This window comes from Spermophilus citellus (genome assembly GCF_964194105.1).
Source record: "Spermophilus citellus genome assembly, chromosome: 6".
Taxonomy (NCBI): Eukaryota; Metazoa; Chordata; class Mammalia; order Rodentia; family Sciuridae; genus Spermophilus; species Spermophilus citellus.
Genome location: NC_138187.1, coordinates 23113859 through 23140600, shown reverse-complemented (window position 1 = coordinate 23140600; position 26742 = coordinate 23113859). Strand labels below are relative to the sequence as shown.

At 53.6% G+C, this 26742-nt stretch overlaps 1 protein-coding gene across 2 annotated transcripts; it reads left to right on the top strand.

Moving 5' to 3' along the window:
* Nucleotides 1-15674: 15674 nt before the first annotated feature.
* Nucleotides 15675-24493, top strand: ASL (argininosuccinate lyase). Of its 2 annotated transcripts, XM_081300162.1 has the most exons (17): nt 15675-15761; nt 15950-16003; nt 18823-19017; nt 19347-19430; nt 19674-19730; nt 19841-19938; nt 21072-21149; nt 21236-21313; nt 21737-21789; nt 22059-22121; nt 22299-22413; nt 22562-22646; nt 22739-22798; nt 23037-23120; nt 23871-23951; nt 24096-24202; nt 24295-24493. In XM_081300162.1, exons 2-17 carry the CDS (start codon nt 15992-15994, stop codon nt 24437-24439), a joined length of 1395 nt encoding a protein of 464 aa, XP_081156288.1. In that variant the 5' UTR covers nt 15675-15761; nt 15950-15991; the 3' UTR covers nt 24440-24493. The 2 variants fall into 2 exon arrangements, with proteins under 2 accessions (XP_081156288.1, XP_081156287.1); XM_081300161.1 differs by lacking the exon at nt 15675-15761 and having other exon boundaries at nt 15772-16003.
* Nucleotides 24494-26742: the final 2249 nt, after the last annotated feature.

Below are 26742 nucleotides of genomic sequence, written 5' to 3'. Positions count from 1 at the left end.
CCACTGGAATACGCGCTGGTCTGGGGCGTGGTCTGTGAACTGACTGCAGGAAGTCACTCTGTCCTGGGCCACAAGAGGTGTCGCACCCCAGAGAGCTGCAGCCCGGAGGGCCCTGGGCCAGCCTACCCGCCCAGCGTCCTCTAGACCACGGTGCTGGGGGCACAGTCACACTGGAGACGCCCACCAGCCCCAAACCTAGCAGCCCCAGCCAGAGAGTCTCCAGGCCCAGGCACAAGATGGAGATGGGGAAGCCTGGGAAGGGCCCCGGGCACCCTCACAAGGACAAAACCCTCTGAGGGAGCCGTCCAGTCCCTGGGACTATCAGAGGCAATACGCTGGTCCCCTGCCTGGTTCCTTCTACCATTTCACTTTTCTCACCTGCAGTCAATCACAGCCTGAAAATATAAAATGGAAAATTATAGAAATGAGCAATTCATAAGAATTTTTTGTTTGTTTTGCTACCAGGGATTTAACCCAGAGGCATTTCACCACTGAGCCACATCCCCAGCCCTTTTATTATTTTTTATTTAGAGACAGGGTCTCTCCAAGTTGGTTAGGGCTTCATTAAGTTGCTGAGGCTGACTTTGAACTTGTGATCCTCCTGCCTCAGCCTCCAGAGCTGCTGGGATTACAGACGTGTGCCCCTGCACCCAGCATAAGTAAATTTTTAAAATAAATTTTATTACAGTATATTGACATAATCACTATTTTACATTAGCTGTTGTTGACCTGTGTGGCTATTCCGTAGGTGTTTGTCTGGGAAAGATCAGGGGATGGGCAAGGGTGGTGGCACCTGCAGTCTAGGGGTCCGGTGTGTCCCCTGCATGAGGGGACCACGGCAGTGATCACGACAGCCATTGCACACTCGGTCTGCCCTGACAACAGATGGCAGGGGGTACACACGTGGAACACTTGGCTCCTGAAACACACCAAATAAATAATAGTCCTAAAAGTTATCCTCCTTACTTCCACCGCCCTGCCTGCCCTGGCCCCAGGGCCTTACCTACCACTAGCAGCACCATCCTGTTGGGCACTCAGAGCCAGTCAGACTCAGCACAGGCCACTCCTCCTCATGCCCAGGGCCTGGGGGTCACTATCTACCTTTGACTGAGTGCAGAGGGTTGAGTAGCCCACCCAAGAGTGTGAGCCTCCATCCACGCTGCCTCCCCGATGGGCAGCCTGCTGTGGAGCACGCTGCAGCGTGGTGACCCCGCAGGACTCTTCTACAACTGTGGGTGGTGAGGCCTGTGCCTGGCGTGTCACCCACTCTCCACCAGGGACAGCAGGACTGGGGCTCCACCGTCCCTGTGGCCTTCCTTCAGGCTGGCTCAGGCATGCCCAAAGCCAGGCACACCTGGTCAGCCTAGTCAGCCAACAGAGGGGCGGGCAGTGGGCAGACCCTGCAACTCTTGGGCCTTCACTCCAGGACGGGAAGGCAGGTGCTTGTCCTGCAGGTAACTTCAACAGGCCAGCTCTGCACAGGGCAAGGGCGGTGGCCAGACAGCCTGGCTCGGTTCTAGCCTGCCCTTCCGACCTGACCTCTCCCAGACTCTGTTTCCTCTTGTGCCGAACAGGGACAGTGCAGTGCCGACCCGGGGGTGAACTCAGGGAGCCTGGTGCTGCGCAGGGCCTGGTGATGGCTGCTTGCTCCTGGCTCTCCATGGGAGGACCTCAGCCCCACTCGATTCCTCACTGTCCTCTCATGTTCAGGCAGACTCCATGCTGGGGTTTCGAGTGCCTCTCTATTCCCTCCCATCTTCCTCTTCTCCTGGAAGCAGGATGGCCACCGTTGGTGACAGCAGTGAGAGCCTGTCTGTGGAGAGCGGCCTGCGTGGGTGCAGGGCTGGTCCTGGGCTCTCCACACTGTGTTGGTTCAGACCACCACGAGGGGTCACAGATGGGGTCTGGCTCCTTCTTGTCCACCCAGCATCGTGGGCTGTGCTCCCTCAGTTCTCAGAGGCTGGGAGAAGTCCAAGAACGGAGCAGACAGGACAGTCAGGAGGAAGCCGACAGGGCCTGTCAGAGGGTGACGGGGACACTGGGGGAGGGAACGGGAGCGGCAGAGGGGGGGCGCAGGAGACATTGCCCTCCAACGCTCGGTCACCGTGAGGAGGGGGTGCTCAGCTGTGCAGCAGACCCTGTGATCATTAGCTTCCAAGACCACATTTTGGAAGGTTCGGCCCACTGTGGACTGTCCCCAGTGTTGGGCCTGTGCAAAGTCAGCCACCATGGCAGAAGCGGATGGCAGAGCGAGACCGCTCGTCCTACGATGGGAGGCAGGGGAGCGGGCAGGGGGCTGGGATCCCACTGTGCCTCTCAGAGGCAGGGACTTGAGGACCTGTCACCACCCCACCCCACGGCTCAGGTCCCACCACCTCCTGGAGACATTGTGCTGGGGTCCACACTCCCCAACAGGGCCTCCCACAGGACCCCCTAGGTCCGGGGTAGAGCAGCAGGTGAAATGTGGGCAGACGTGAGGAAGGGGGGACGAGCCCCTGGAGACCTGGGCCCCATGGCAGCAAAGGGCACAGCAGGACAGGAGTGTGCCTGGGGTTAGGGGAACAGAGAGCTGGTGGCCAGAGCAGAGCGGCTCCATGACAGGAGAGTCCTGAGCCGGGAGGGCAAGAGTTGTGTGGGAGACCACAGCAAAGGTCACTGAAAGAATGGGAGCCCCCCACCCCCGAGAAGTCCCAAAAGTCACACAGCCTGACTTGACTTTGAAAAGCTCCCCAAGACCAGGAGCCCAGGGGTGGGTGCGGGGCACCAGGGGAGCCGTCCACTGTCCAGGCAGAAGCAGAGGAGGCAGGGACAGGTGCTGGGTGTGAACTCAGGTAGAGCCAACAGGCTGCTGTGACAGAGCAGGACAGACAGGGGAAGAGAAGTCACAGAGACTCTAAGGGGGGGTGGCTGAGTGTCAAGGAGTGCGGTGCCATCCTTGTCATGGGAAGGAGAGGACGTTGTAGAGAGCAAGAGCATAGGTTTAGGTTGGGATAGCACTGGGCTCCCGAAAACTCACTGTGGACACCTGTCCGCCAGGTGGGGTTATTTGGACGCAGGGCCGAGGGTCACCAGGGTGGAGCCTCTCTGAGTGGGATTCATGCCCTGGTAAGAGAGACCCCAGGGAGCCCGTCCATCCCAGGGACAGTGGGAAGAGGCCATCTGTGACTCAGGAAGCAGCTGCACCACACACCAAAACCCCTGGATCCTTGATCCTGGACTCCCGGCCTCCAGAACTGAGTAGAGGACTTGGTGGTTGATGGGCCCCCCCAGCTGTGTTGCCTTGTTACAGCAGCCAGAGCACACCAAGAAAGACGCGTTCAAGTTCAGCTGTCCTAAACACGTGAGGGAAGGCATCAGATAGAAATGCGGACATAAAAAGTTTCTCCCCATTTTACGGCAAGTGACAGGTTGAGGTCTAAACCAAGGTAAGTCCATGAATGCCCCACCTTACCTGTTGAACATCTGGCACCAAACGTTTGCCCCTGGCCAGAGTAGGACGCTGGGGACCTGACTTAGTATCACATGTAAAACAAATAAAAAGTCAAAAAGACAAAATGTTGCTGGGCATGGTGGCTCACACCTGCAATCCCAGCCACCAGGAGGCTGTGGCAGGAGGACAGAAGTTCAAGGCCAGCAAGATCCTGTCTCAAAGTAAAATACAAAAAAAAAGAGGGTTGGGGGATAGCTCAGTGGTAGAGCATTACCTAGGATTCATGAGGCCCTGGGGTCAAACCCCTGCACTGGAGGAAAAAACCAAAATACAGAACCGTGGAAGGGGGGGGCTTTCCGTGAAGGATGAGGGCAGCTGAGGGCGGAGGCAGAGATGAGCTCGGCAGCCATGCAGCCTGCTGTTGTGAGCAGCTCCCAGGGACACCAGGCCAGGAGGAGGACTGAGGCGGGGTCTGCCAACCCCCCCCCCCCGCCCCGTGAGAAGATGAAGAGGGGAGCCCCGGGAGGCCAAGACCTGTAGGGTCCCAAGGAAAGGTCTGCACAGCCACGTCTTTCAAACATCCCTCTCAAACATCCCTCGACAGAGAACTGAATAAGCAAAATGAAACATACATAAAATAGGAGGACAGGAACCGGAAGGAAATCCTCCCACGCTGGAACGCAGAGGAGCCCTGAGGCCATTGAGTGACATAGCCAGCCACCGAGAACACACTGACCCCCCTCTCATGAGGCAGTGTGCTGGCCCCACTCACAGACACAGAAGAACAGCAGCTACCAGGAGCTGGCAAGGGACAGAGAAAAGTGACCGTTCAATGCATACAGGACACTTCTGCAAACTGGCAGAGTTGTGGAATCTGTTCCATAATATATAAGAGTATCAATATTGGGGCTGGGGACACAGCTCAGAGGGGAGAGTGTCTGCCTTGCATGCACAAGGCCCTGGGTTCAATCCCCAGCACCTCAAAAAAAAAAAAAAAAAAGAATATCAACATTAATGAACAATATACTTAAAAATGGCTGAGATGATATATTTTATTGTAATATGTGTTTTTCATAATAAAAATGTTAATATGCAATAGCATTCCCATATAATAAAAATAGTTATGTATTATAGAAATTACGAAATCATCATTTTGTATTAAAAAAAGTTAAATAGAGACAGGGAAGAAATAAATATGACCCATACCAAGCTAAAAATTACGAGGCCTGTGACACTAGGTCAGATTGACAGAAGATTAGACACTGTAGAAGAAAAGATTGGTGTGTTAAAGTCATAGGAAAAGAAAATAATAAAGTCATAGAAAGAGGAATTACCCAGAATGAAACAGAGAAGAAACATGCATTGGGACACACTAAGTAGCATCGTAATACACAGGTAAGAGGAGTCCCAAAAAACGGAAAGAAAAAGGAAAAATGGAAAGAGAAGAAAGTGGAGATGAAAATATTTGAATATTAAAAATTATAAATCTGGAGCTCCAAGAAATTTGACAACCTCCAAGCACATGAAAAAATGATTGTAACTATAAGGTCTTACTTAGCATCTGGATGGCCATCTTAAGTGGCAGCCGCCATTTTAAGGAAATATCTTTGCTTTCCAGTCCAAGGGCCTTTCTGAGAAAGGCTCACCACTTGCTCCTACCAACCCCACTCCTAACCTTCCTCATCAGGGCCCACCCGGCTCTGATTCCTGAGCCTTCCCCATAAAAGTCCCAGAACCCAAGCCTCTCCTATAGAGAGATGGCCTTTATTGGTCAGCTCTGACAAATGAACTGGTCTCTGTCTTTCACTTCTTGCTTACCCATCTCTCATCCCTTGCTTACCCTTCAGTAACAGTGTCCACTTTATGCTGAGGACAGCCCTTGCTGCTCTGCCACTGAGACTTATCTCCTGACTTAACAAGTGACTTATAACTCCAGACAGAGAACACGTGGAATGTGACCTTTGAACCACCTCTTTAAAAGCCCCCTGTTCCTACTGATGGGCAGAATCCCAGCCTCTGGGACAGGAGTCCCCTGTGCTTCTCCTCTTCTAGCTGAAGGGAGAGTGAGGAATGAGAGACAGGTAAGTGAGAAATGAGAGACAGAGACCAGGCAGAGATGCACACAGAGTTCATTTCTCAGAGCTGACCAATAAAGGCCATCTCTCTATAGGGGAGAGGGGCAAAACAGGCTTGAGTTCTAGGACTTTTATAGGGCAGGCTCAGGAATCAGAGCCACCCTAACCAGCCACTGAGACTCTAATGCCCCTGGTTAAGGGTGGGTTTGGTATGAGGGGTGGTGAGCCTTTCTCAGAAAGGCCCTTGGGCGGGAAAGCAGAAGTTTTTCCTTAAAGTGGTGGCTGTCACTTAAGATGGCCATCCAGATGCTAAGAAAGGACCTTATATCCACCTTTTTTTATTTTTTATTGGGCCCCTTAGGGAACAGGGATATAGGTCAATCTTCTATAACTGCTTCCTGCTGAGAAGGGGTGGTATTTGAATCACTGGAGCTATGATGAAGGTTGAGTGGTGGTGGAACGCTGTCCCCATGGCCCAATTTTGGTGAGGGACTGGTTTTCCTTTAGCTGAGGCGAGCTGTTGTTTTTGATGTTCAAGGTCCTGTTGGAGTTGTTTTGTCATGTCCTTTACTATACCAGATTGATTGACATAGAAATAGCATTCCTCCTGTAGGGACAGACAAAGTCTACCTTTTTGGGGCTGTAAGAAGATCAAAGCCCCTTGGATTCTGCAGAATCACAGCAGCTAAACAATTAGGCTGGGGTTGTGTGGTCAGTAAGGTTTGAGCAAGTTGCTCTAAGTCTCCTAGAAACTGGAATGGTAACTCCTGGTAACGGTCCCCCTGGGAGGTGAGTGCAGAATGAGGGAGGAGGGCCATAATGAAAAAGGAAGGATGGTCCTCACAGTCTGTAGTGCCTCGTGGTCCCCAGAGACTGAAGGTGAAAGGGTAAAGTTTCTAAGCTGCAAAGCCTGAGTTAAAATGTAAAGGACTAGGTATTGTAAAGTTTCTGAACTGCACACAGAACCTGAAATTCCTGAGGCAGTTAAGACAATGCCCGGTACTGACCATTTAGTTGTTAAATAACCTAGGACCCTGTGCAGCTTGGCACGTAGGCATTCAGGGCCCAAACCAATCAGTTTAAATGTATCCCCCTCTTTAGGAGTGACCTATCACCCCGGCACGACCTGTTCCCGCCAATGAATGGACTAATCATGTTTGAGAGTTGTTGTTCAATTTTCCCGCACCTCATGATGATTTGCTCTGATGTATGCAAAGCCCCCGCCCTCCCCAAAAAGTGTACTTAAGCACTGCTCAACCCCTGCTCAGGGCTCTTGGCCGCTCTCCCTTCCTGAGTGAGCCTGGAGCCCCAGCGAGCTAGATTGGATCCTCAATAAATCCCCTTTTGCTGTTGCATGAGCCTGTCTCTTGGTGGTCTCTTCCTCCGACGTTCTCCGGACCCTTACAAAGGAAGAGTGGAGAAAGGCAGCTTGAGGGGGGCCTGTGGATGTCACTGTATAAAGGGCAGAGAAAACTGCTTTAAATGGGAGTTATGAACCCAACATGGGATGCCCTCAAGGCAGGTCTCCGAGGGAGGGGTAAGAATGACCTGATAGGATCCAGTCCATTTTGCAGAGAATTGAGAGGAGGAGGGGGGCCCGTGGGGGAGGGTGTTAGAAAGTACCAGGTCGCCATGAGACAGACTGGGAGAAGGGGAAGAGGCAGAACTAGGCTTTGCCAGAACAGCATCACTGTATTGCCAAAGAAGGTTCGTAATGTATGCAAGAAGGGGCCAGAAAAGATGAGGAGCAAGAGGTAGTGGGGAATCAGAGGGTGGTGAGCTGGGCAGGGAGATAGTCTGTCCATATAGGAGCTCAAAAGGGGAGATGTTGGGTGGTTTCTTTGGGAGGGCTCATAACCTAAGAAGAGCCAAGAGAAGGAGTTTAGTCCACCCTAAATGTAATTCAAGGGACAGTAGATGTTGAGGGAGGCTCCCTTTGCCAAAGTGAGGGCTCTGATGAGGACAACCAGTTCAGCCTGCTGGTTGGATATGTTACTGGGGAGGGGAGCCACTTCCACCATCGAGATTAGAGAGACATACCCTGCCTGACTCCCTCCTGAAGGAAGGAGGAGCCATCTGTGAACTATGTGTATGTGTCCTGGAGCAGGGGCCTTCCTGTGTGAGGGAGGGATGTGGAAGGAGCTCCTCCAGAGTTTCAGTGCATGAACGGGTAAGAGGAGAAGAGGTGGCAGAGTCCTGAGGAGGGGGGAGGAGAGTAGCAGGGTTTAAAGGTGAGCATGTGTGGGAAGTAAGACTGGGATCTTCCACCAGGGAAACCTGTAGAGACAACAGGCGACAGGGGGTAAGGAATGTAAGCCTTGTAGGTGAGGAGATCCTTTAGGTGATGGGGAGCAGTAGGGTGAGTGGGGAGAGGCTGTGGCCAGCCCAGCATTGGTAGGCAAGGGGCCCATCCCCGAACAGTAGGGTTAAGAGCCTTCAATAGATAAGCCTCAGGGGCAAAGGTTGGCCCTGGCAGGCATCCAAGGACTCCTATAGCAAATCCCTGCTTTTCAGCCACATAAAGGTGAAATGGGCGTGGGACATCAGGGAGATAGAGAGGAAGCTTTGAAGTCATTCTTCTGGTTTGTAGCCAAGGGAAAAGTTAAATTGACTTACTCCAATGAGGCTGGAGTGTGGATGAAGAAGAAGAAGAAGAGCACTGGGTGAATGGAGGAAGGTATGTGGTCATTGTCCTGGGCCCTCAGGCCACGGTCCCAGGTCCCAATGCAGCTCAAATCCCCGAGGGGAGAGCAAAGCTGATGGGAGAATGAGACCCAGTTACTGGCACCAATCAAAGACAAGTGGCGCAGGACTAGTCACACACACGCCTGGGGTAAGAAGCGGCTTGTTGTCAGGAGCCCCACAAGGCTGCTCTGCAGAAGGAGAGGGACGGCAGAGGCAAGGAGGGAGAGCGGGCATTGTGACTGGGCAGAAAAGGGAGGGGGCTTGAGACGGATTGAAGGGGCTCCTGGTGTGAGGCCATAGAGGACTTGAAGCATCCCAGACAGTAGTGTCCACCTCAGAAGTGGGTAATAATGGGAGGCACTGGCAGACAGAATAGGGCATGGTCCTAAGGTAAGGGTGAGGATCGGGGAGCAGCAGGAGAGTCTGGATAGAAGTGTGGCCCCCTTGGGCAGTTAGGAGCCCTCCCTCGAGGTGTCTTAATTTGGCCTTAACATCGGGGAAACTCTGAGAGAAAAAGTAGGTCATTAGCAGTTGTCTCCCATCTGGAGTCTCAGGTCCATGTTAGTATATTGTAATAAAGCCCTGGTCAGGGGGTCTAAACATGCTGAAGAGTTTCATTCTTATCTTGGAGGACTTCCTGGAGCTTTTGATAATTGATAGCCTTATGGGCTGCGTTTCCAAGTCCTGCCATGAGGCAAGTAATGAATTGGTTTCTACTGGTTACTCCTTTAGGAAAATTATAATCCCTACTGGTGTTCCAATCAGGGACCACTTCAGTGCCAATCGGATGGGCAGGGGAGGTCGGATGTACCTCAGCGTAATTTCTAGCTTGCTCCCAAACTTGCCCGTGCTTCTCAGGCAGTCAGGTGTTAGACAAGATCATGTGGACATTGATTGGGTCAGATATTGAAACTCCTTGATTATGTGGTGGGACTTGAAGTTTAGGACCCAAACTGCTCTTCTACCTGTGAAAGTTCTGACAAAGAGAAAGGCACATGAACCTGGATTGTACCGTCTACACCAGCCACCTCGTGTAGAGGACACCAAGATGTGGGTTGGGCAGCGGCAACCCGTGAGCGTGCAGCAAGAGAAGAGAAGGGTGGAGAGGCTGAGGGGACAGTTGTTGCGTTGACTTCATCAGAAAGAGAATTGTGGTATGGCAGGGGCTCATCTGCTGGGTCAAAAGAGGAGGAGTCCTGGGTAGGATCTTCTGTCCTTTGGAAGCTGCCTTAGGGGAGGTGAGAGCTGAGAGGACTTGTGCGGGAGAGCAAGAGTTGCAGAGAGAGGGCTTAGAACGCAGAGAGGAGAAGGCCTGAACTTATGATATCTCTTTCCATTTTCCTGAATGCTCACAATAGTTGAAAAGATCCCTGATAATATTGGGACCTAGAGTGCTGTTAATTTAGAGTCGTTATCCAAAGGATATTGAGGCCAGGTCTGATTGCACAAAAAGATAAGCTTTTGGGGCTTTAGGTCTGGGGTGAGAGAGAGAGACCCTGGCTTAGCCAGGAGGCAGCCTAGGGGACTATCGCAGGGAATGGACGAGGAGCTGCCCATGATGAGACGTAGGACATGAGTCTAGAGGTGAGGCATCCCCCAGTCTCTAGTATATCCCAGTCAAGAGGACAGTTATGCTCAGGGGGTTGTCACCACTGCTGGGTAAGTGTCAGGGCAGGAGCCCATAGAGGCACTTTGGTGCCTGGCCAGGACTAGGTAGTAGGGGCACAAGCTGTAGAGATTAACCCAAGGCCAAGAGGGCTCACCAGGAACAACTCCCGATCATCCTCTGTGGTTTTTTTCTCAAAACCCAGGATCCAAATAACAGACCACCTATAGACCCGGTCGACAGTAGGGATTAGCCGTAGCCATGAAAGCTGTGGCTGTGGTGCCCCTGACCACACGGTAACCCTGGGAGTGCCAGACAATCAATGGCCACTTCCCAGGACCCTTAGGTTGTTTAGGTCGACTGGAGACAGGGATCTTACCTAAAAGTCCAGTGGTGGGTGCAGAGAGGGCGTTCGGCAGAATGGAGGACCTGGTCCCATGATGGAATTTGGATTGGGGCCTGGGGATGCTCAATGACCCTTGAAGAGGGGAGCCGGCACATAGGGGAACCCAATCCTGGGTTTCGGACCAAAATGAAGGAAAAGTGAGGAATAAGAAACAGGTAAGCGAGAAATGAAAGACGGAGACCAGGCAGAGATACACACAGAGTTTATTGTCAGAGCTGACCAATAAAGGCCGTCTCTCTACAGGGGAGAGGGCAAAACAGGCTTGGGTTCCGGGACTTTTATGAGGGAGGCTCAGGAATCAGAGCCGGGTAGGTCCTTATGTGGGTTAGAGGTTGGGTTGGTATGAGGGGTGGTGAGCCTTTCTCAGAAAGGCCCTTGGGCGGGAAAGGGAAACTTTTTCCTTAAAATGGCGGCTGTCACTTAAGATGGCCGTCCAGATGCTAACAAGGACCTTATACTAGCACAGCAATAAACCTTCTTTTTCCTTTTTCTTAAAACTGTGTCCTCGTTATTGGGTTGGCATCGGGGACAAGGCCCGAGTTGTCTGCAATATAATGAGAACTACCCTGTGGCACATCATAATCGAATTGCCCCAAACCAGTGATAAAGAGAAAAATCATAAGAGCAGCCCAAGGAGAAAATGATAATAAATACGGTGGCACGAGGAAAAGGAGAGTCTATTTCTTGTCAGAAGCAACACAAGTGGGAAGACAACAGAGCTGCATCTTTCAAGAACTGAAAGACAAAAGGGTTAATTTGCAACACTCTGTGTGAACAACATATTTCTCCAAAACCAGAAGAAATAAAAGACAAATTTAGACCTGCAAACACAGCATTTGTGATGCCCTGGGTTTGATGCCCAGAACTGAATCAAAACAGAACACTGGTGAGCTATCACTTCACACCCATTAGAGTGGGCACCGTGCAGGGGAAGAAAAGGGAAGAAAATGGCAGGTGTTAGCAGGACAAGGAGAAGCCGTGCCTTGTGCACACTACAAGGAATGTTAAGGAGTCCTTCAGACAGAAGGGTGATGACAATCTGGAAATCCAGAGCAGGAAAGGAAATGGAGAAATAAAGAACACAGAGATGGAAAACTCACCGGTCACACCTAAGACTGTGCTGACGATTCATGTCTGGTGTGCGTGTACAAGGATGTGATGAGGAAATCCCACTTCTATGTGTGAGTATAATGCACCAAAAAAAAAAAAAATTAAAATCTCTATAAGCAAAACTTACCACTTATGCAAAATGACAATGAATTGGGAATAGAAGGAGCTTCCTCAGTCTGATAAGGGCATCTATGAAGGCTCCAGCGTGGTGGGTTGAACCGTGTCACCTCTACTACTTGTGGACAGGACCTGAGCTGGAAATAGGTCATTGCAGGTGTAATCAAGTTAAAGTGAGGTCACACCAGATTAGGGGAGACCCGAAACCCCATGACTGGTGCCTTCAGCATAGAAAGGAGGAGGAGACTTGGATACGGAGACACCAAGGAAGAGGGAAGAAGCCCGTGGGAAGGTGAGGTGCAGCTCAGAGAAAGGCAGCCACAGGACCGACCAAGAAGGCCAGGAACTGCTGAGTATCACCAGGTGCTAGGAGGAGACAGGAAGGACACCTCCCCAGAGCCTTCAGCAAGCACCCAGACACGCGGAGACCTCGAGGTCTTCATGGCTAACAATACATTCCTGTTGTTTTAAACCAGATCAATTGAAATTTGTGTTTGTGGAAGTTCTTTAGAGCAGGGCTAGGAAACTAATGCAGACATGAAAGACCCAGAAAACATTGCTCGGAGAAAAAAAAAGAAGAAGATATACACTTCGTTTATGTATCCGTAGACTCAATGTCCTTAAGAGGTCAGTTCTCTCCAAATTGACTGATTAACCAAGGCAAGCCCAGTTGAAATCCCATCTTGTAGAAATTGACAAGCTGGTTCTAACATTCACTGCAAATGCAAAGGATTTAGAATAGTCAAAACAACTCTGAAAAAAAGAAAGATGAAAAGCTAACACTGCCTGCTTTCAAGAATTATGACATACCATAGTATTCAAAACAGCAGTGTCCACCTGTAATCCCAGCTTCTTTGGAGGCTGAGGCATCAGCAATATAAATTCCGGGCTGGCCTGGGCAATTTGGTGAAAACCATGTCTCAAAATAAAGCTAAAATGGAAAAAAATAATAAAAATTAATAAAAGTAAAAAAGGCTGGGAGTGTGACTCAGGTAGAGTGCTGGTTCACTCCCCAGTACCACAAGCAACACAAAACCCCGCATAGGATTGGATAAAAATGCACCAATTCTGCAACAAAGCAGAATAAAAAGTTTAGAAATAAATCCACACATGTGCAGTCACTGATTTGTGCTAAACATGCAAACACAGATGGAGAAAAGACTTTTCCACAAGTGGTATTGGACAGAAAATGCAAACTAAGCTATAGTTACTGAAAACAGATGGGTGCTTTCTTGGGGGTGGGTGGGGAGAGGCAGGAGGAAGGATCTGAAAGAGGCATGGGCACTTTGGATATGAATAGCGCATTCACTCTCCCAATTACGGTGGGTTTCATAGGTGTGTGCAGGTCAGATCTTATGTTCTTTAAACATTTGTATTCTATTATGTATCGATTGAATCTCAATAAAGCTGATACATACACATTACAGAGGGTGTGTGTGTGTGTATGTGTGTATCAGGTTCATTAGTGTCTTTTTTTTTTTTTTTAAGAGAGAGTGAGAGAGGGGGGGGAGAGAGAGAGAGAGAGAGAGAGAGAGAGAGAGAGAGAATTTTTTTTTTTTTAAAGAGAGAGTGAGAGAGGGGGGAGAGAGAGAGAGAGAGAGAGAGAGAGAGAGAATTTTTAATATTTATTTTTTAGTTCTCGGCGGACACAACATCATTGTTGGTATGTGGTGCTGAGGATCGAACCCGGGCCGCACGCATGCGAGGCGAGCGCGCTACCGCTTGAGCCACATCCCCAGCCCGAGAGAGAGAATTTTTAATATTTATTTTTTAGTTCTCGGCGGACACAACATCTTTGTCTGTATGTGGTGCTGAGGATCGAACCCGGGCCGCACGCACACCAGGCGAGCGCGCTACCGCTTGAGCCACATCCCCAGCCCCTTCATTAGTGTCTTAACAATGAAATTGTGAATATTTTTTAACACTTGGAATTTTTCAAACATACCCCCTCCAGTTGACTCCATTGACATGTTGCCAGCCTCAGCAACTAAGCAAGACCCTCAGCAACTTAGCAATACCCTGTCTCAAAATAAAAAATAAAAAGGACTAGAGATGTGACAGAATGGTAAAGCACCCATGGGTTCAACCTTTAGTAGCACACTCACACCAAAAAAAAAAAAAAAAAAAGAAGAAGAAGAAAGGAAAAAACATCTTCTATACATAGATACCAAGACTATTTCTTTCTTTCTTTTTATACTGAAGATTGGACTAAGGGGCACTCAACCACTAAGCCACATCCCCAGCCCTATTTTGAATTTTTTTATTTAGAGACAGGGTCTCACTGAGTTGCTTAGCACCTCGCTGTTGCTGAGTCTGGCTTTGAACTCGTGATCCTCCTGCCTCAGCCTCCCAAGCCACTAGGATTACAGACATGCACCATTGTGCCCTGCCCAATCCTCTTCTTCATTCCTTCCTATAGACACACATTTCCTTTCTGATATTGTTTCCTTGGTCTCCAGGCAATGAATTTAGAATGAATTTAATCACCAAGTTCTCCCTGAAAAGGCCATGTCCCTGAACAAACACCCAAGGATGGTTTTCCTGTCTCTAGAGGAAGGCGGGACTGTGCCTGTCACTGGCTAGTCGGTTACCATCGCAAGAAAGATGATCAGGAAGAACAGGTCATCTCTAAACACTAGGAGATATCCCTCTCTGACCTGTGGTCCATACAGGCCAGAGAGGGCTCTGAAAGGTGACTGTCCCAGCCATGTGTGAGGTAACACTCAGTACAAACACAGTCTAGCAGCTGCCCCACCAGGCAAGGGGTCTGAGTGGACCTTGCAGTCAGTGTGGGAAGATGCTGGAAGGAAGATGGCTTTGGGTCGCTCTGGAGAGCAACAGCAAGTGCCTCATTATTGCAGACTTCTTTGCTCACCATCAGACCCAGATCCCTACAGACTACAGGGCAGGGCTGCTGGCATCTGGCGACTGAGGTTAGTCCACTCTCAGGAATTGCTAGGGTTGTCTTGATCACATAGCACAGTGGAAATGATGGATGGGATTGAATCAAATTCTCAATCCTTGTTAAGTGACAGGTGTCTAACCCTAACCCTAACCCTGTATTTCTTTTTATTTTTAAAGAAAACTTTAATAAAGTCAAAAACATAATTTTAAAAGAGGGCTTTGCATGCAGTTGCAAAGCTCAGAGATCTTGACAAATAACTTACCTCTGCTTTAAGTGAGGGCTTTTTGCACTCTATTGTGTATACCTTTGGGGTGAAATTTGTTTTAAAGGAGCACACCATTGCATTATTGGAGATCCATATGATTTAATATTAAAAATGAGGCTACTGAGCCGGTCAGAGTGGTGCATACCTGTAATCCCAGCAGCTCAGGAGGCTGAGGCAGGAGGATCCCAAGTTCAATCAATGCCAGCCTCAGCAACCTAATGAGACCTTGTTTCAAAATAAAATCTTTTTTTAATATTTATTTTTTAGTTATAGGTGGACACAATATCTTTATTTATTTATTTTTTTAATGTGGTGTTGAGGATTGAATCCAGTGCCTCACGCATGGTAGGTGAGCACTCTACCTCTGAGCCACAACCCCAGTCTTCAAAATAAAATATTTTTCAAAAGGACTGCGGATGTGGCTCAGTGGTAAAGCACCTCTGGGCTCAATCCTGGTACCCCCCCCCCCCAAAGAAGAGACCATTCTCCAACTTGTGACTTACATTTTCATAAAATTTGATTTCCACAATTTAGCTCAGGAGATCTGAACAAAATGAAATTCCAACCAAGCATGTGGTTTGAAACTCTTTGATGTGTTTCTAATGGATTTGCAAGAAAGTCCAACCCCCTCCTCATCTGGATCCTTAACCCTGCTTCCTTCATGAACTACTCTGCAGCCACCCTGGTCTTGCTCTGCCTCACGGTTTCTGGGCTCTCTACTCTCTTTGGGACGGGAGTCATTTCTCAGGTCTACCTTTGGCGCGCAGGAGGTGCTTGCTGAATGAATGAATGAGTGAAAGCATGGCAAACCTGCCACTTCACCTCACACGTGTGGCCTACATGGGCCCCAGCCTGTTGTCACACCCTACATGGGCCTCAGCCTGTTGTCACTGTCGACCCCCACCCGGATCGGCCATGCCTGCGTGTCTGCCAGCGCAGCTCGGACGCGGGTCAGGGCTCCCAGAGCAGGCCCTGCCCACCGCCACCGGGATGGCCACGCCCCTGAACGTGATTGGGCTGCTGGGGCGACGCCCACCTCTCTCGGCTGCCCCGGATTGGTGAGACCTCCCCTGGAGGCGGGGACAGGGCGGGGCTTTGCTGACACCATCCGGGCCAGAAAAGCGCTGCTGGCGGAGGAGAGGGGACTGCGCGGCCAAGAGGGGTGAGCGTGTTGGGCACCCGGGGCGGGCGGCAGGGCGGGACCGGAGATAGGGGACCGGGCGCGAGCGGGGGCGCCGGGCTGCCAGCGTCCGCCTCCCGGTTCTGCGCTCCGCCAGCGCTGCCGGGCTCTGCGCGGCTCCGCCCCCAGGACCTTGTGGCCGAAGTCGCCAGTCCGGTCTTGTCTTCCAGACCGGAGGACCCACGCGCCTGAAGCACGCGGAACCGCCCAGCATGGCATCAGAGGTGAGTGAGACCTTGGGGGTTCTGGTCTCCGGGCCTGCCAGCCCCAGCTGCCACCTGCGCGCAGGAACCTCTCCTGTCACACCTGCGGTGGACCACCTGCCAGGAGGCCAGCACCACTGGGCACATTGGCCAAAGCCCGGCAGAGACCTTTGCCAGTGCTCACTAGTGTTCCCATCACTGTCTTCCCACTCCCCACCTTGTGCCTAGATGACCCCAGTGGAAAGCCCTCCGACGACTGGGGGTTGGCTGGCCCTGCCCTGACCTGACAGTGTTGCTACCATCCAGAAAGGTGCCATCCACACATGCAGCTCTCTCACCTCTTCATTCCTTCTTCCCAATGTCCTCTTGCCAGTCCCCACCCTACACAGTACCCCTCTCCTGCCACAGAAGCTGTCCCTGTATATAGAAAAGGTAGCAGCCAGAAAGTGTCCTTGCTGTCCACTTCTGGCCTGTGGGAAGAGCCAGTAGGTAGGAGCCTCACTGTGGCCCTCCCTGGTCTCAAGGGGTGCCTGACCTCAGCCTATCTCACAGTGTCTCCTCCTGACCTCTAAATGGCAGGAGTCCAAAGCACAGGCTCCTGCCTTGGGCTGCAGTGGATTTATCTAGCAAATTAGGATAATAACAGGTGCCTGCCTTCATCTCTAAGGTACTGGATCATGAGGTCATTGCTTTGAACCCTTCAAGCAAACGAGGCTATTAGCTTGAAGCTGATGAAGGGAACTCGAGGCCTGAGAAGCAGCTGTCTGGGTTCCAGTCCCTCTGGCCCTCATTAGCGGGCGAGTCACTTCCTCTCTCTCAGTTCATCAGAAAAAACAGGTTAAGAATGTCTGCCCTGCTAGTGTCTGGATTGTGGTGGAGGGCCTGGACTTTGGAGCCAAACAGACTCGGTTTCTGTACCAGAGTCACTTGAGCTCTCTAAATATCCTTCCGCACTTGTAAAGCAGGGGTAACAGTGCCCACCTCAAAGCAGGGTGTAACAGCTCTTGGAATCCCTCCTCCAGGGCACTAAAATAGGTACTCAATTAATGGTGGCTAACAGGACGACATGATGTTCCCTGTGCACTGCAAGTTGGCTGTTGCTCATTCAACCCTGCCCTTTGCCCCCAGAGTTCATCCTGGACCAGCTGTCTCCTGGCTGGGGGCAGTGCCCTCTCCTACCATGATGGGCCTACCCTCTCCTCAGTGACCAGTTGGAGGCACCTCACTCTGACCTCCTCCTGCCATCCTTTTAAACGCCTGCCAATGGGATGTGAGCTTAGTCCCAAAGTACAGTGGTCTGCCTTCTGACCAGCCTCCAGGTGGCCTCAGCTTGCCCCAGGCCATCTTGTGGGATGGTGCTAATTGGTTTGGCTGCAGCTCTGCTTGTTACAGTTGTAGTTATTACTAACAACTCAGGCAATGAGGCCCTGAAGCCTGCCAAGGGAGGCGGTGCCAGTCTGCTGAGCCTCCTCCCCAGCAGGCTTCTGGCTGGCTTGGATTCTGACTAGCTGGCTCTGGCCCTGTGTCCCCTGTGGTCAGGCCCACGGCCCCATAGGGTGCTTTGCTGAAGATCATCTTAGTGGGGCAGCTGAAGGGTCAGCCCTGCTCACAAGGCTGGTGGGGATGGAGGCTGCCTCTACAGGGCAGAGCCCCGCTGGGCACTGTCGGATCAGCTCACAGCCTGGGACCAGAGCATTGCCAGCCCCTGAGGTGCACATTGCAGCCCCAGGATCCCTGGCTACTCCCCAGTAATGAGAGCACTGACTGAGCCCTCTCTAGCACCGGTGTTATACTGTGCCAGTGTGTGGCACATATATCCGATTGGGTGTTCACAGCAAGACTATCAGGTGCTGTTATTACTCCTGCTTTCAAAGAAGCAGCCCTGAGGGTCAGAGAGGGTGTGTAGTGTTCCCAAGGTCAGTGGTTCACAGAGGCAGGGCACTGCAGGGGGCGGAGGAGGACATTTGTTCACTGGCCCCTTGTAGACACGCTTCCCCTTCATGATGCAGGTGAAATAGCCAGCATGTTCCCTCCTGGTCCTGGGCACTTGGCGCTCAGGCTGCTCCCAGGTGTTCCACAGCCCCTCCCCTCTGCCCCTCTGCCCCTTGCCCTGGCCTATGCCCTCGTTCAAAACACAGATTTTGTCCTGTCTCTGTCCTCAGCTCATCGGGTCCTCGCCTGCTAGAAAGACAGCAATGGTGAGGGGTCAGTGGTCTCCAAATCCCCAGGCAATGAGGAAGAGAGGTGCAGGAAGCCGAGGCCTCTTGAGTCCCTGCTGTGAAGGTCCAGGACACCACAGCTCAGCAGAGGGATCCTGGTGGAGCATGGGGCTAAGGCGTGGGCTGCAGTCCCGGCCATCGGTGGGAGCCAGCTGCATGGCTCTGTGCCTCTGGCTCCCCTCTGTAGAGGACAGTAGTGGTGCCTACCTCAGAGGGTTGCCGTAAGCACATGCCAAGCAGTTAGCATGGTGCCTGGCACACAGAGAGAAAGCAGTGTATGCTCACCAATATTTATATACATGTCATTATCTTTGGTGAAACTCAGGTTCCAACAGGTGACTTCTCACCTTAGTCCATGGTAAGGAAGGACCAGGATTTCTGTTGGTCCTGGGGATGCCACCATGCAGTAGGACACATTCATGTCTTCCATATCCAGCCACATTCCCACGCTCCTTCCCGAGAGCTCTGGGCAAGTCCCTCATCCTTTGAATTTCAGTTTCCCTGTCTGTCCAAGGAGAACAATCCTGCTCACTGCCCCCATCAGCAAGTTCCCTTGGGGCCCTTTTTTGAGAGGCACTATTCAGGTAGGGGGGTGACTGATTGTTCCTGCTGTCCTGGTAGAGCGGGAAGCTATGGGGTGGCCGGTTCGTGGGTGCAGTGGACCCCATCATGGAGAAGTTCAACTCGTCCATCGCCTATGACCGGCATCTGTGGGAGGTGGATGTACAGGGCAGCAAGGCCTACAGCCGAGGCCTGGAGAAGGCAGGGCTGCTCACCAAGGCCGAGATGGACCAGATACTGCATGGCCTGGACAAGGTACTCCCATGTCCCAAGCTGCACCAGACCCCTTCCCTGCGACCCTGGGATCCCACCAATTCCTGAGCACAACTTACAGCGTGCTGAGCCTGTGGCTTCCCTGTGGAGTGATTGTCTGGTTAGAGAGCTGCTATGTGGCCATGTGCTGTGTCTGCTCCTCATCTTTCAGTGGTCCCCATATGCCCCATGGCCTATGGCAGAGATGTATAAGTGTGAGGAGCACCCTTAGGGCTAGGACTCCTGTGCTAGGACTTAACTTCTGTGCAAAGACAGCCATCGGGGAGGGAAGAAACCAGGACAGGGGCCCGGGTTGCTGTCACCCACTGCAGGTGGCTGAAGAGTGGGCCCAGGGCACCTTCAAGCTAAACCCGAATGACGAAGACATCCACACAGCCAATGAGCGCCGCCTGAAGGTATGACTCTCCCCGCCTCACGGTCCCCCTCCACCTGGCCCAGCCACTCATGTCATTCTGTTCTTCCTCGTTGGCAGACCTCTGTTGGGGAGGCCTTGGTAGAGATGGCGAAACCACGGGCACTCCGGGGGCCCTGGGGCAGGGAGGGAGAGCCACAGGTCCTGCAAGGATCCCTGCAGGCCTGGGTTGACCCTGGGGGCTGTGAGCAGGCAGTACCTGACCCTGTGCCTCTCTTCACCCCAGGAGCTCATCGGTGAGACTGCAGGGAAGCTGCACACGGGACGGAGCCGGAACGACCAGGTGCCACCAGCTCCTCCTCCCTGGGAGCCCAAGTGGCAGTCAGCTGGCAGTGCCTTGGTCCCCTTGGGGGGCAGCAATCTCCTCCCTGAGTGCCTCTTCCTCTTCCCCAGGTGGTCACAGACCTCAGGCTGTGGATGCGACAGACCTGCTCGAAGCTCTGTGCCCTCCTCTGGGAGCTCATCAGAACCATGGTGGATCGTGCAGAGGCGTGAGTCCCCCTTCTGCCCCCAGGGACACCCAGATGGCTGAGGGGACTGTCAGGGCAGCCAGCATCTCCCCTCCCTGAGGCAGATGGCCTGAGCACCAGACCCAGGTGGCCATGGTGACCAGTTAGTGAGGCCGGCTTTGGGTGTGGGGAAGTCCTGAAACAAGGTGGAGTGACCAGGAGGGACATCTGGCTGCCTCCCCCACCCCAGGCCACCCTTGCTCAGCAGACAGGGAAGGCTGGCCCTCGGAGGGTTGGAAGGCAAGTGCCAGACCTCCAAGGCAGCACCTGGCCGAGCCTCGAGAAGTCAGAGTGGCTTGACGGCCTGCTAGTGCCCGTGTCCCACCCAGCAGGGCCGGCACAGGACAGAGCCCAAGGATGCCTCCCACCAGCCTCATCCCAAGCCTGGGTCTCTGACCTGAATCCTTTGGAACCAGCTTTGCCTCTTGCAGACCTGGCCAGGGGCTGCTGGGAAGTCCCAGTGTGGTGGGACTGACCTTGGTCAAACAGGCTGACCCCCCCTCTTCCCTAGCTCTCCATGATGCTGTTTCACAGACCTCAGCCACCTGGGCATAGAACTGTGCCGCCCCCCCCCCCCCCCCCCCCCGTCACCCGACCCCACCCCTGCTGCTGGGAAGAGCAGGGAGTGGGTGCTAATGAGCACAGGAGATTTTATGGAGTGACGAAAATATCCTAAAACCGATTGCAGAGATGGTTATACACAGAACTGCATGACGGGCAGATCCCATGTGGAGTCTGTCTCAGTGTAGCTACTCATTTAAACAAAACAACCAATCAGAATCATCTCCGAAGCCCCTGTGCCTCTGCCTCACTTCTTCAAAGTGCCCTGTTGTCTCTGGGGTCCTTCAAAGCATCTCTCCTGTTTAAAAACAGGCCTCGCACCTCGAGGTGGTACCCCCCATGGTCTCCTCCCCTGCTCTGGCTCCTGCTCAGAGCTGCCAGGCTAAGGGCCTAATCCACCCTTGGTCCCGGAGTGACCTTGTCCCTGACCATGGCCCTGGCCTAGTCCTTGGACCACACAGTCACACCTCTGCTTTGCCCAGAAGACCTATTTGTGCCCAGGCCTATAGTGTCCTCTGACTTGTCTCTTAGCACCTGCTCCTCCTCCCCCACAGTGAGCGGGACGTCCTCTTCCCAGGGTACACGCACCTGCAGAGGGCTCAGCCTATCCGCTGGAGCCACTGGATCCTGAGGTGAGCAGCTGTGGCACAGGAGCACCGTGAGGGTCGTGTGGGAGGGGAGGCCCTGCTGCCCTGACCCCGCAGCCTGCCTCCCACAGCCACGCCGTGGCGCTGACCCGAGACTCCGAGAGGCTGCTGCAGGTGAAGAAGCGGGTCAATGTCCTGCCCCTAGGGAGGTGAGTGGGGCTCAGCGCCTTGTGGGCCTGGAGGGGTTGTGGGCACTGCTGGCCAGTCAGCATGGCCCTTGGGGATTGAAGAGGAGAAGCAGGAAGCACAGAGCCAGCCAGGAAGCCAGGCGACTGGCCAGGAGGAGAGGATGAGGACTGTACACCAACCCCCAGCTCTTCCAACATGGGGCCGACTCAGCCAGAGAACATGTCTAAGCAGGGCCCAAGCTTTCCAGGGAAGCTCCTGGAGAGCCCAGCTGGCCACCGCAACCTGCCATTTCCCCTGCGTGGAGACAAGTGTTCTGGCACCCAGGGCTGGGCCAGGGAAGGGATGGGCCCTGGCAACTAAGGCTTGGTTCGGTGGGTACATGTAGATGCGCCAGGGCCTGCCTGCCAGGAGCCCTGGTCACTATGAACCCCCTGTCCCCACAGTGGGGCCATTGCAGGCAATCCTCTGGGTTTGGACCGGGAGCTGCTCCGAGCAGGTGAGGAGCCCTGCCTGTCTTCCCTGGGGAGAGTCACTCTCAGCACCTGCCAGGTGACCCCCCCACATGATTACCTGCAGGCTCGGAGGTGACCGAGGTGACCAGGTGCTGGGCACACTCAGGGTTGCTGCCTGGGCCTCTGCAGAGATCCCATCCCCTCCTCTGATCCTTGTTCCCGAGGGGAGTCGGGGTCGTGTGGGCATCCTGGTCCAGGGTGAAGAGGACGCTTTCTGCCCTCCAGCCCAGCCCCATTTCCTCCCCACCTCCAGAACTGAACTTCGGGGCCATCACTCTCAATAGCATGGATGCCACCAGTGAGCGAGACTTTGTGGGTGAGTCCTGGGTGCCACCCACTCATCTGCAGGACCAGTCCTTGCATAGTGCCCCATGTTTGTGACCCACCCTGGGTCCTCCTGGGTTCTCCACCCCTGGATCCACCTGGCTCAGCTCTAGGCCGGGTGGGGAACCAGGAGGGCCTGCTGACCGAGCACCTGCTGTCTCCCCCCAAGCTGAGTTCCTGTTCTGGGCTTCGCTATGCACGACCCACCTCAGCAGGATGGCCGAGGACCTCATCCTCTACGGCACCAAGGAGTTCGGCTTTGTGCAGCTCTCGGATGCCTACAGGTGAGTCCAGGTGGCCACCCGGCCTGTCCCACTGCCATGGCTTCCTTCCTCCTACCTCCCCGTCGCAATATCTGGACAGCGAGCCGCTGGGCCTGCAGGGCCACCCAGGGCAGGGCAGCCCCATCAATCCCAGCATCTCTGTCCCCAGCACTGGAAGCAGCCTGATGCCCCAGAAGAAAAACCCAGACAGCCTGGAGCTGATCCGGAGCAAGGCGGGGCGTGTTTTTGGGCGGGTGAGCAGGGCAGGGGGGGCAAGATCTCCGGGCCAACCCGGCGGGTCCCGAGGGCACCCGGGTCCCATCAACTGAGCCTCCTTCTCCTGCAGTGTGCTGGGCTCCTGATGACCCTCAAGGGACTTCCAAGCACCTACAACAAGGACTTACAGGTCTGAGGTCGGGGAGGGGCGAGGGCCATCTGCCCCCACACCACACGCCAGGCCTCAGGGCCGGGCACACCCAGGCAGGTCACTGGGTGACTGCTGCTCCTCATCCTGTACACACAGCCCTGTGGCTGCCTTGGGGCTGTGTTATTCCTTGGTGAGGGGGTGAGAGGTGCTCAGTGGTCCCAGTGGGAGGAGTGGGACAGAGCTTCAGGGCCCTCACCTGCTGCTACGGACCCCCCAGGAGGACAAGGAAGCTGTGTTTGAAGTGTCAGACACCATGAGCGCCGTCCTCCAGGTGGCCACTGGTGTCATCTCTACACTGCAGGCAAGACTGGCCTCCCCTGCCCATCTGCTGTTCTCCCTCCATCTGGGGTGGGCATGCCTGGGGATGACTGGGAGCAGGCTAGGTGGGCTGCAAGACTAGAGGGCTGTGCCCTCTTCTCGGGAATCCCAAAGGGCCAAAAGCTGCTGCAGTGGAGGAGAAACAGGTCCAGGGCCCAGGGCCCAGGGCCCTTCTGCTGGCCAGGCGGGTTCTTAAATAATTTATCAGGGAAGATTTCGGTTGCAACAGTTGCAGAACACGTCAGAGCGGCTTTGTACCCATGCCCAGCCGCAGTGTAGACCCTGCCGTCTTGCTTCAGCTGTCTGTACCTACCCCAGTTATCCTGAAGCAGTCCCACCCCCTTATCACTGCATTTCCAAGTCACTCACGTGTCTTGAGCACTGGTCCTCAGAGCCTCATCCTGGGACTAGCTGCATCCGTGTCAGCTGAGAACCTGACAGAAAGGTGGCCCCAGGCCCCACTCCAGACCACTGACCCCCGCCCTTTAATTAACCTGCAAATCATGCTGTGGCGAAGGCTCTTGCAAACCCAAAGGCAACTCTGGGGGCTCACCTAAAAGTATCAGGAATTATGAGAAGACGGGCAAGGAGAGAGTAGGGCAGATCAAATGGGCAGGAGAGTCTGCCCAAGTAGGGGGCATCAAGGGTTTGGGAGTAGCCCCTGGGTCTGGGCCTGGCAGCACCAGGCTCCAGGGTCCCCAGGGCTCATGACTTGCCTGGTTGACGCCCCCAGATTCACCGTGAGAACATGGCTCAGGCTCTGAGTCCGGACATGCTGGCCACTGACCTGGCCTACTACCTGGTCCGCAAAGGGGTGAGTGTGAGGTAGCTAGGCCGAGGGCATGGGACAGGGCTTTGCCCTGAGCTGTGCACGAGGGAGGTCAGGAGGGGACAGGCACACTGGGTAGAGCACAGTGGAGGGAACTCACACCAGTGCCACCCCTGCCCTGCCCCCCAGATGCCATTTCGCCAGGCACACGAGGCCTCCGGAAAAGCCGTGTTCATGGCTGAGACAAAAGGGGTCGCCCTCAACCAGCTGTCCCTGCAGGAGCTGCAGACCATTAGGTACGGCCTTCCTCTGCTGTCCCCGGGAGGGAGCCTGGTCACCCCACACAGGGCAGCTTGGACTCCCTGACCCTTCTCCTGCCCTCCTCCAGCCCCCTTTTCTCAGGCGACGTGAGCCACGTATGGGACTATGGACACAGCGTGGAGCAGTACACAGCCCTGGGTGGCACTGCACGTGCCAGTGTCGACTGGCAGATTGGCCAGGTGCGGGCGCTGTTGCAGGCACAGCAGGCCTAGACTCCCCACAACGTGCTTCCAAATAAACCGGGCCCCAGAAGGGTGCAGCATGTTCTCGGCCGACCCTGTCTCCCTCAATGGCGCACTTGCCAGGGTCTGTTGAGCAGCTGGTGGGGGCCCCCAAGGAAGTGGAGAGGATGGTGACCTCTTACCTGGGTGTCCTCAGCAGTGCCAAGATGGCCCCTGGTGGGCATGGCATGTGCCCTCCTTCCCAGTATCCTCTGGACGCCCTGCTTTCCTTCTCTCCTGTTTAATGCACCCTTCCCTGGACATTCAGGCACCATGACAGGTGTCCCTTGGGCAGCAGTCTATGCCAGGGCTTCAGGAGTAACCGTGCCCTCATGAGGGGCATGGCATACTTGGCGGTGTGTGATGTCAGGCATGGGGCCAACTTCACACACAGGTGGAGATGGTGCCTCCTCCACCCTCAAGAGGATATGCCAGGAAATCTCCCCTGGATGTGAGGCGAGGGCCTCAGAGAGGTGGCATCCCTCCTGCAGACACGTGGGGACAGCCACACCAACCTGCCAGGGCTCTGGCACTTAGGAAGTGTTCCAAAGAGCCCAGACAGGAGATGTCTTCTACACAGACAGCCCCAAACCCTGATAAGAAATGTCTGAAGTTTACATTTTATTAATGACAAAGAAAAGCAAGGAAAACCCAAGGGAGAATGAATAGTGGTTCTGGGAGAAATGAAGAGGTTTCTGTATACTAAGGAACCAGAGCTCCAGCAGTGGGGACATGCCCCCAAGCCCAGGATGGAGGGGAAGCTGCAGCCACAGACAGATCTTCCAAGGGAATGGTCTGGAAACTAGCTGGAGACCCAGATTTCAGTCAGACCTAAAAACAGAGACTGAGTCTGTTTCACCAAGTTCTCTGGGGGACTCCAGTGTGTGCTCAGAGCCTGAGAATCACGGTCACTGGAATGGTCACCAGTCTTGCCCTGACTTGGAACCTGCTCTTAACAAACTCCTGGGTACCTCCTGCTGCATGAAAGTCACAGCACCCATCCAGAAGGTGCCTAGAGCCAGTCCAGGGAGGAAGGAGGCCCGTAGATACCCATCAACAGGTAGTGATGCTTTGCCCGCAGCTGCAGGAGGCACTCACTGCACACACGGGGTGCTCACCTGCACCCACGGGGTGCTCACCTGCAATACAAGGCGCTCACCTGCACACATGAGGTCCTCACTACACACACGGGGCACTCACTGCACACACTGAGCGCTCACCTGCACACACGGGGCCCAGCCCTGCAGATGAGAACCAGAACAGAGCAGGTGGGGAGACTGCGGGAGCCTGTCTGCCTCCTTGGGGGGCACCGTGCGGTCTAAGTGGGGGATCTTCTTAGATGACCCTGTTTAAAGTTCCTCCCTGACCAATTAGGATCTGTCTCCCAGAGCCTTGACACAGCAGCCTGGCCTCCTGAGACCTGACCTCACCAGAGGGCAGGGTAACGGGTGGAGACAGGGTGTCATACCCTCCTCCAGGGGCTGCTGTGCCTGACGCACTTCTTCACACCTGCCTATCCTGGTCTGCTACCTGATCTTTTCCACTTCTCTACTTTTTTGTTTTCAACCTCAGCATCTGGGGGATGGGGACATAGCTCAGTTGGTAGGGTGCTTGCCTCGCAATCACAAGGCCCTGGGTTCAATCCCCAGCACTACACACATACCAAAAGAACATAGTCAACCTTGGCATCTAAATACACCCAAACTTAGTGTGACCCTGTATCAGTTTCCTGTTGCTGCTGTAACAAATACCACAAACCTGTGGGCACAAAACAACATGAGTGGAGTCTGAAATGGGTCTCATTAAGATGAAATCAAGTGTCAACAGGGCCAGGCCTCCTTCCCAGGTTTTAGAAGAGAATCCACTCCTTGCCATTGCCAGTCTTTAGAGGCCATGTGTGTCTTGGCTTGTGGCCTCTTCCTCCATCTCCCAGTCTAGCAGATCTCTCTGCTTTCATTGGCACAGCTCCTTCTGACCCTTCTGCCTCCCTCTTACAAGGACCCTTGTGATCACACTGGATCCAATTAGGTAGTGAACACAATCTCAAGACCCTAGTCATATTTACAAGTTCCTTTTATCATTTAAGGTACCAGATTAACAGGTTCTAGGGATTGTGGTGTGGATTTCTTTGGGGTCCCTGACTGCCAGGGGCACCTGATCTTGCAAGACCAACTGTCATTAAAGCTTTGCTTTTTGCCATACCTGTCTGTCTCCTGGTCCCTTCTTCAGGCTTTAACAGGTATGTTTCTCACACAAGGTCCCCAGTCTTAGCCCATTGCAGCATCAGTTGAAGT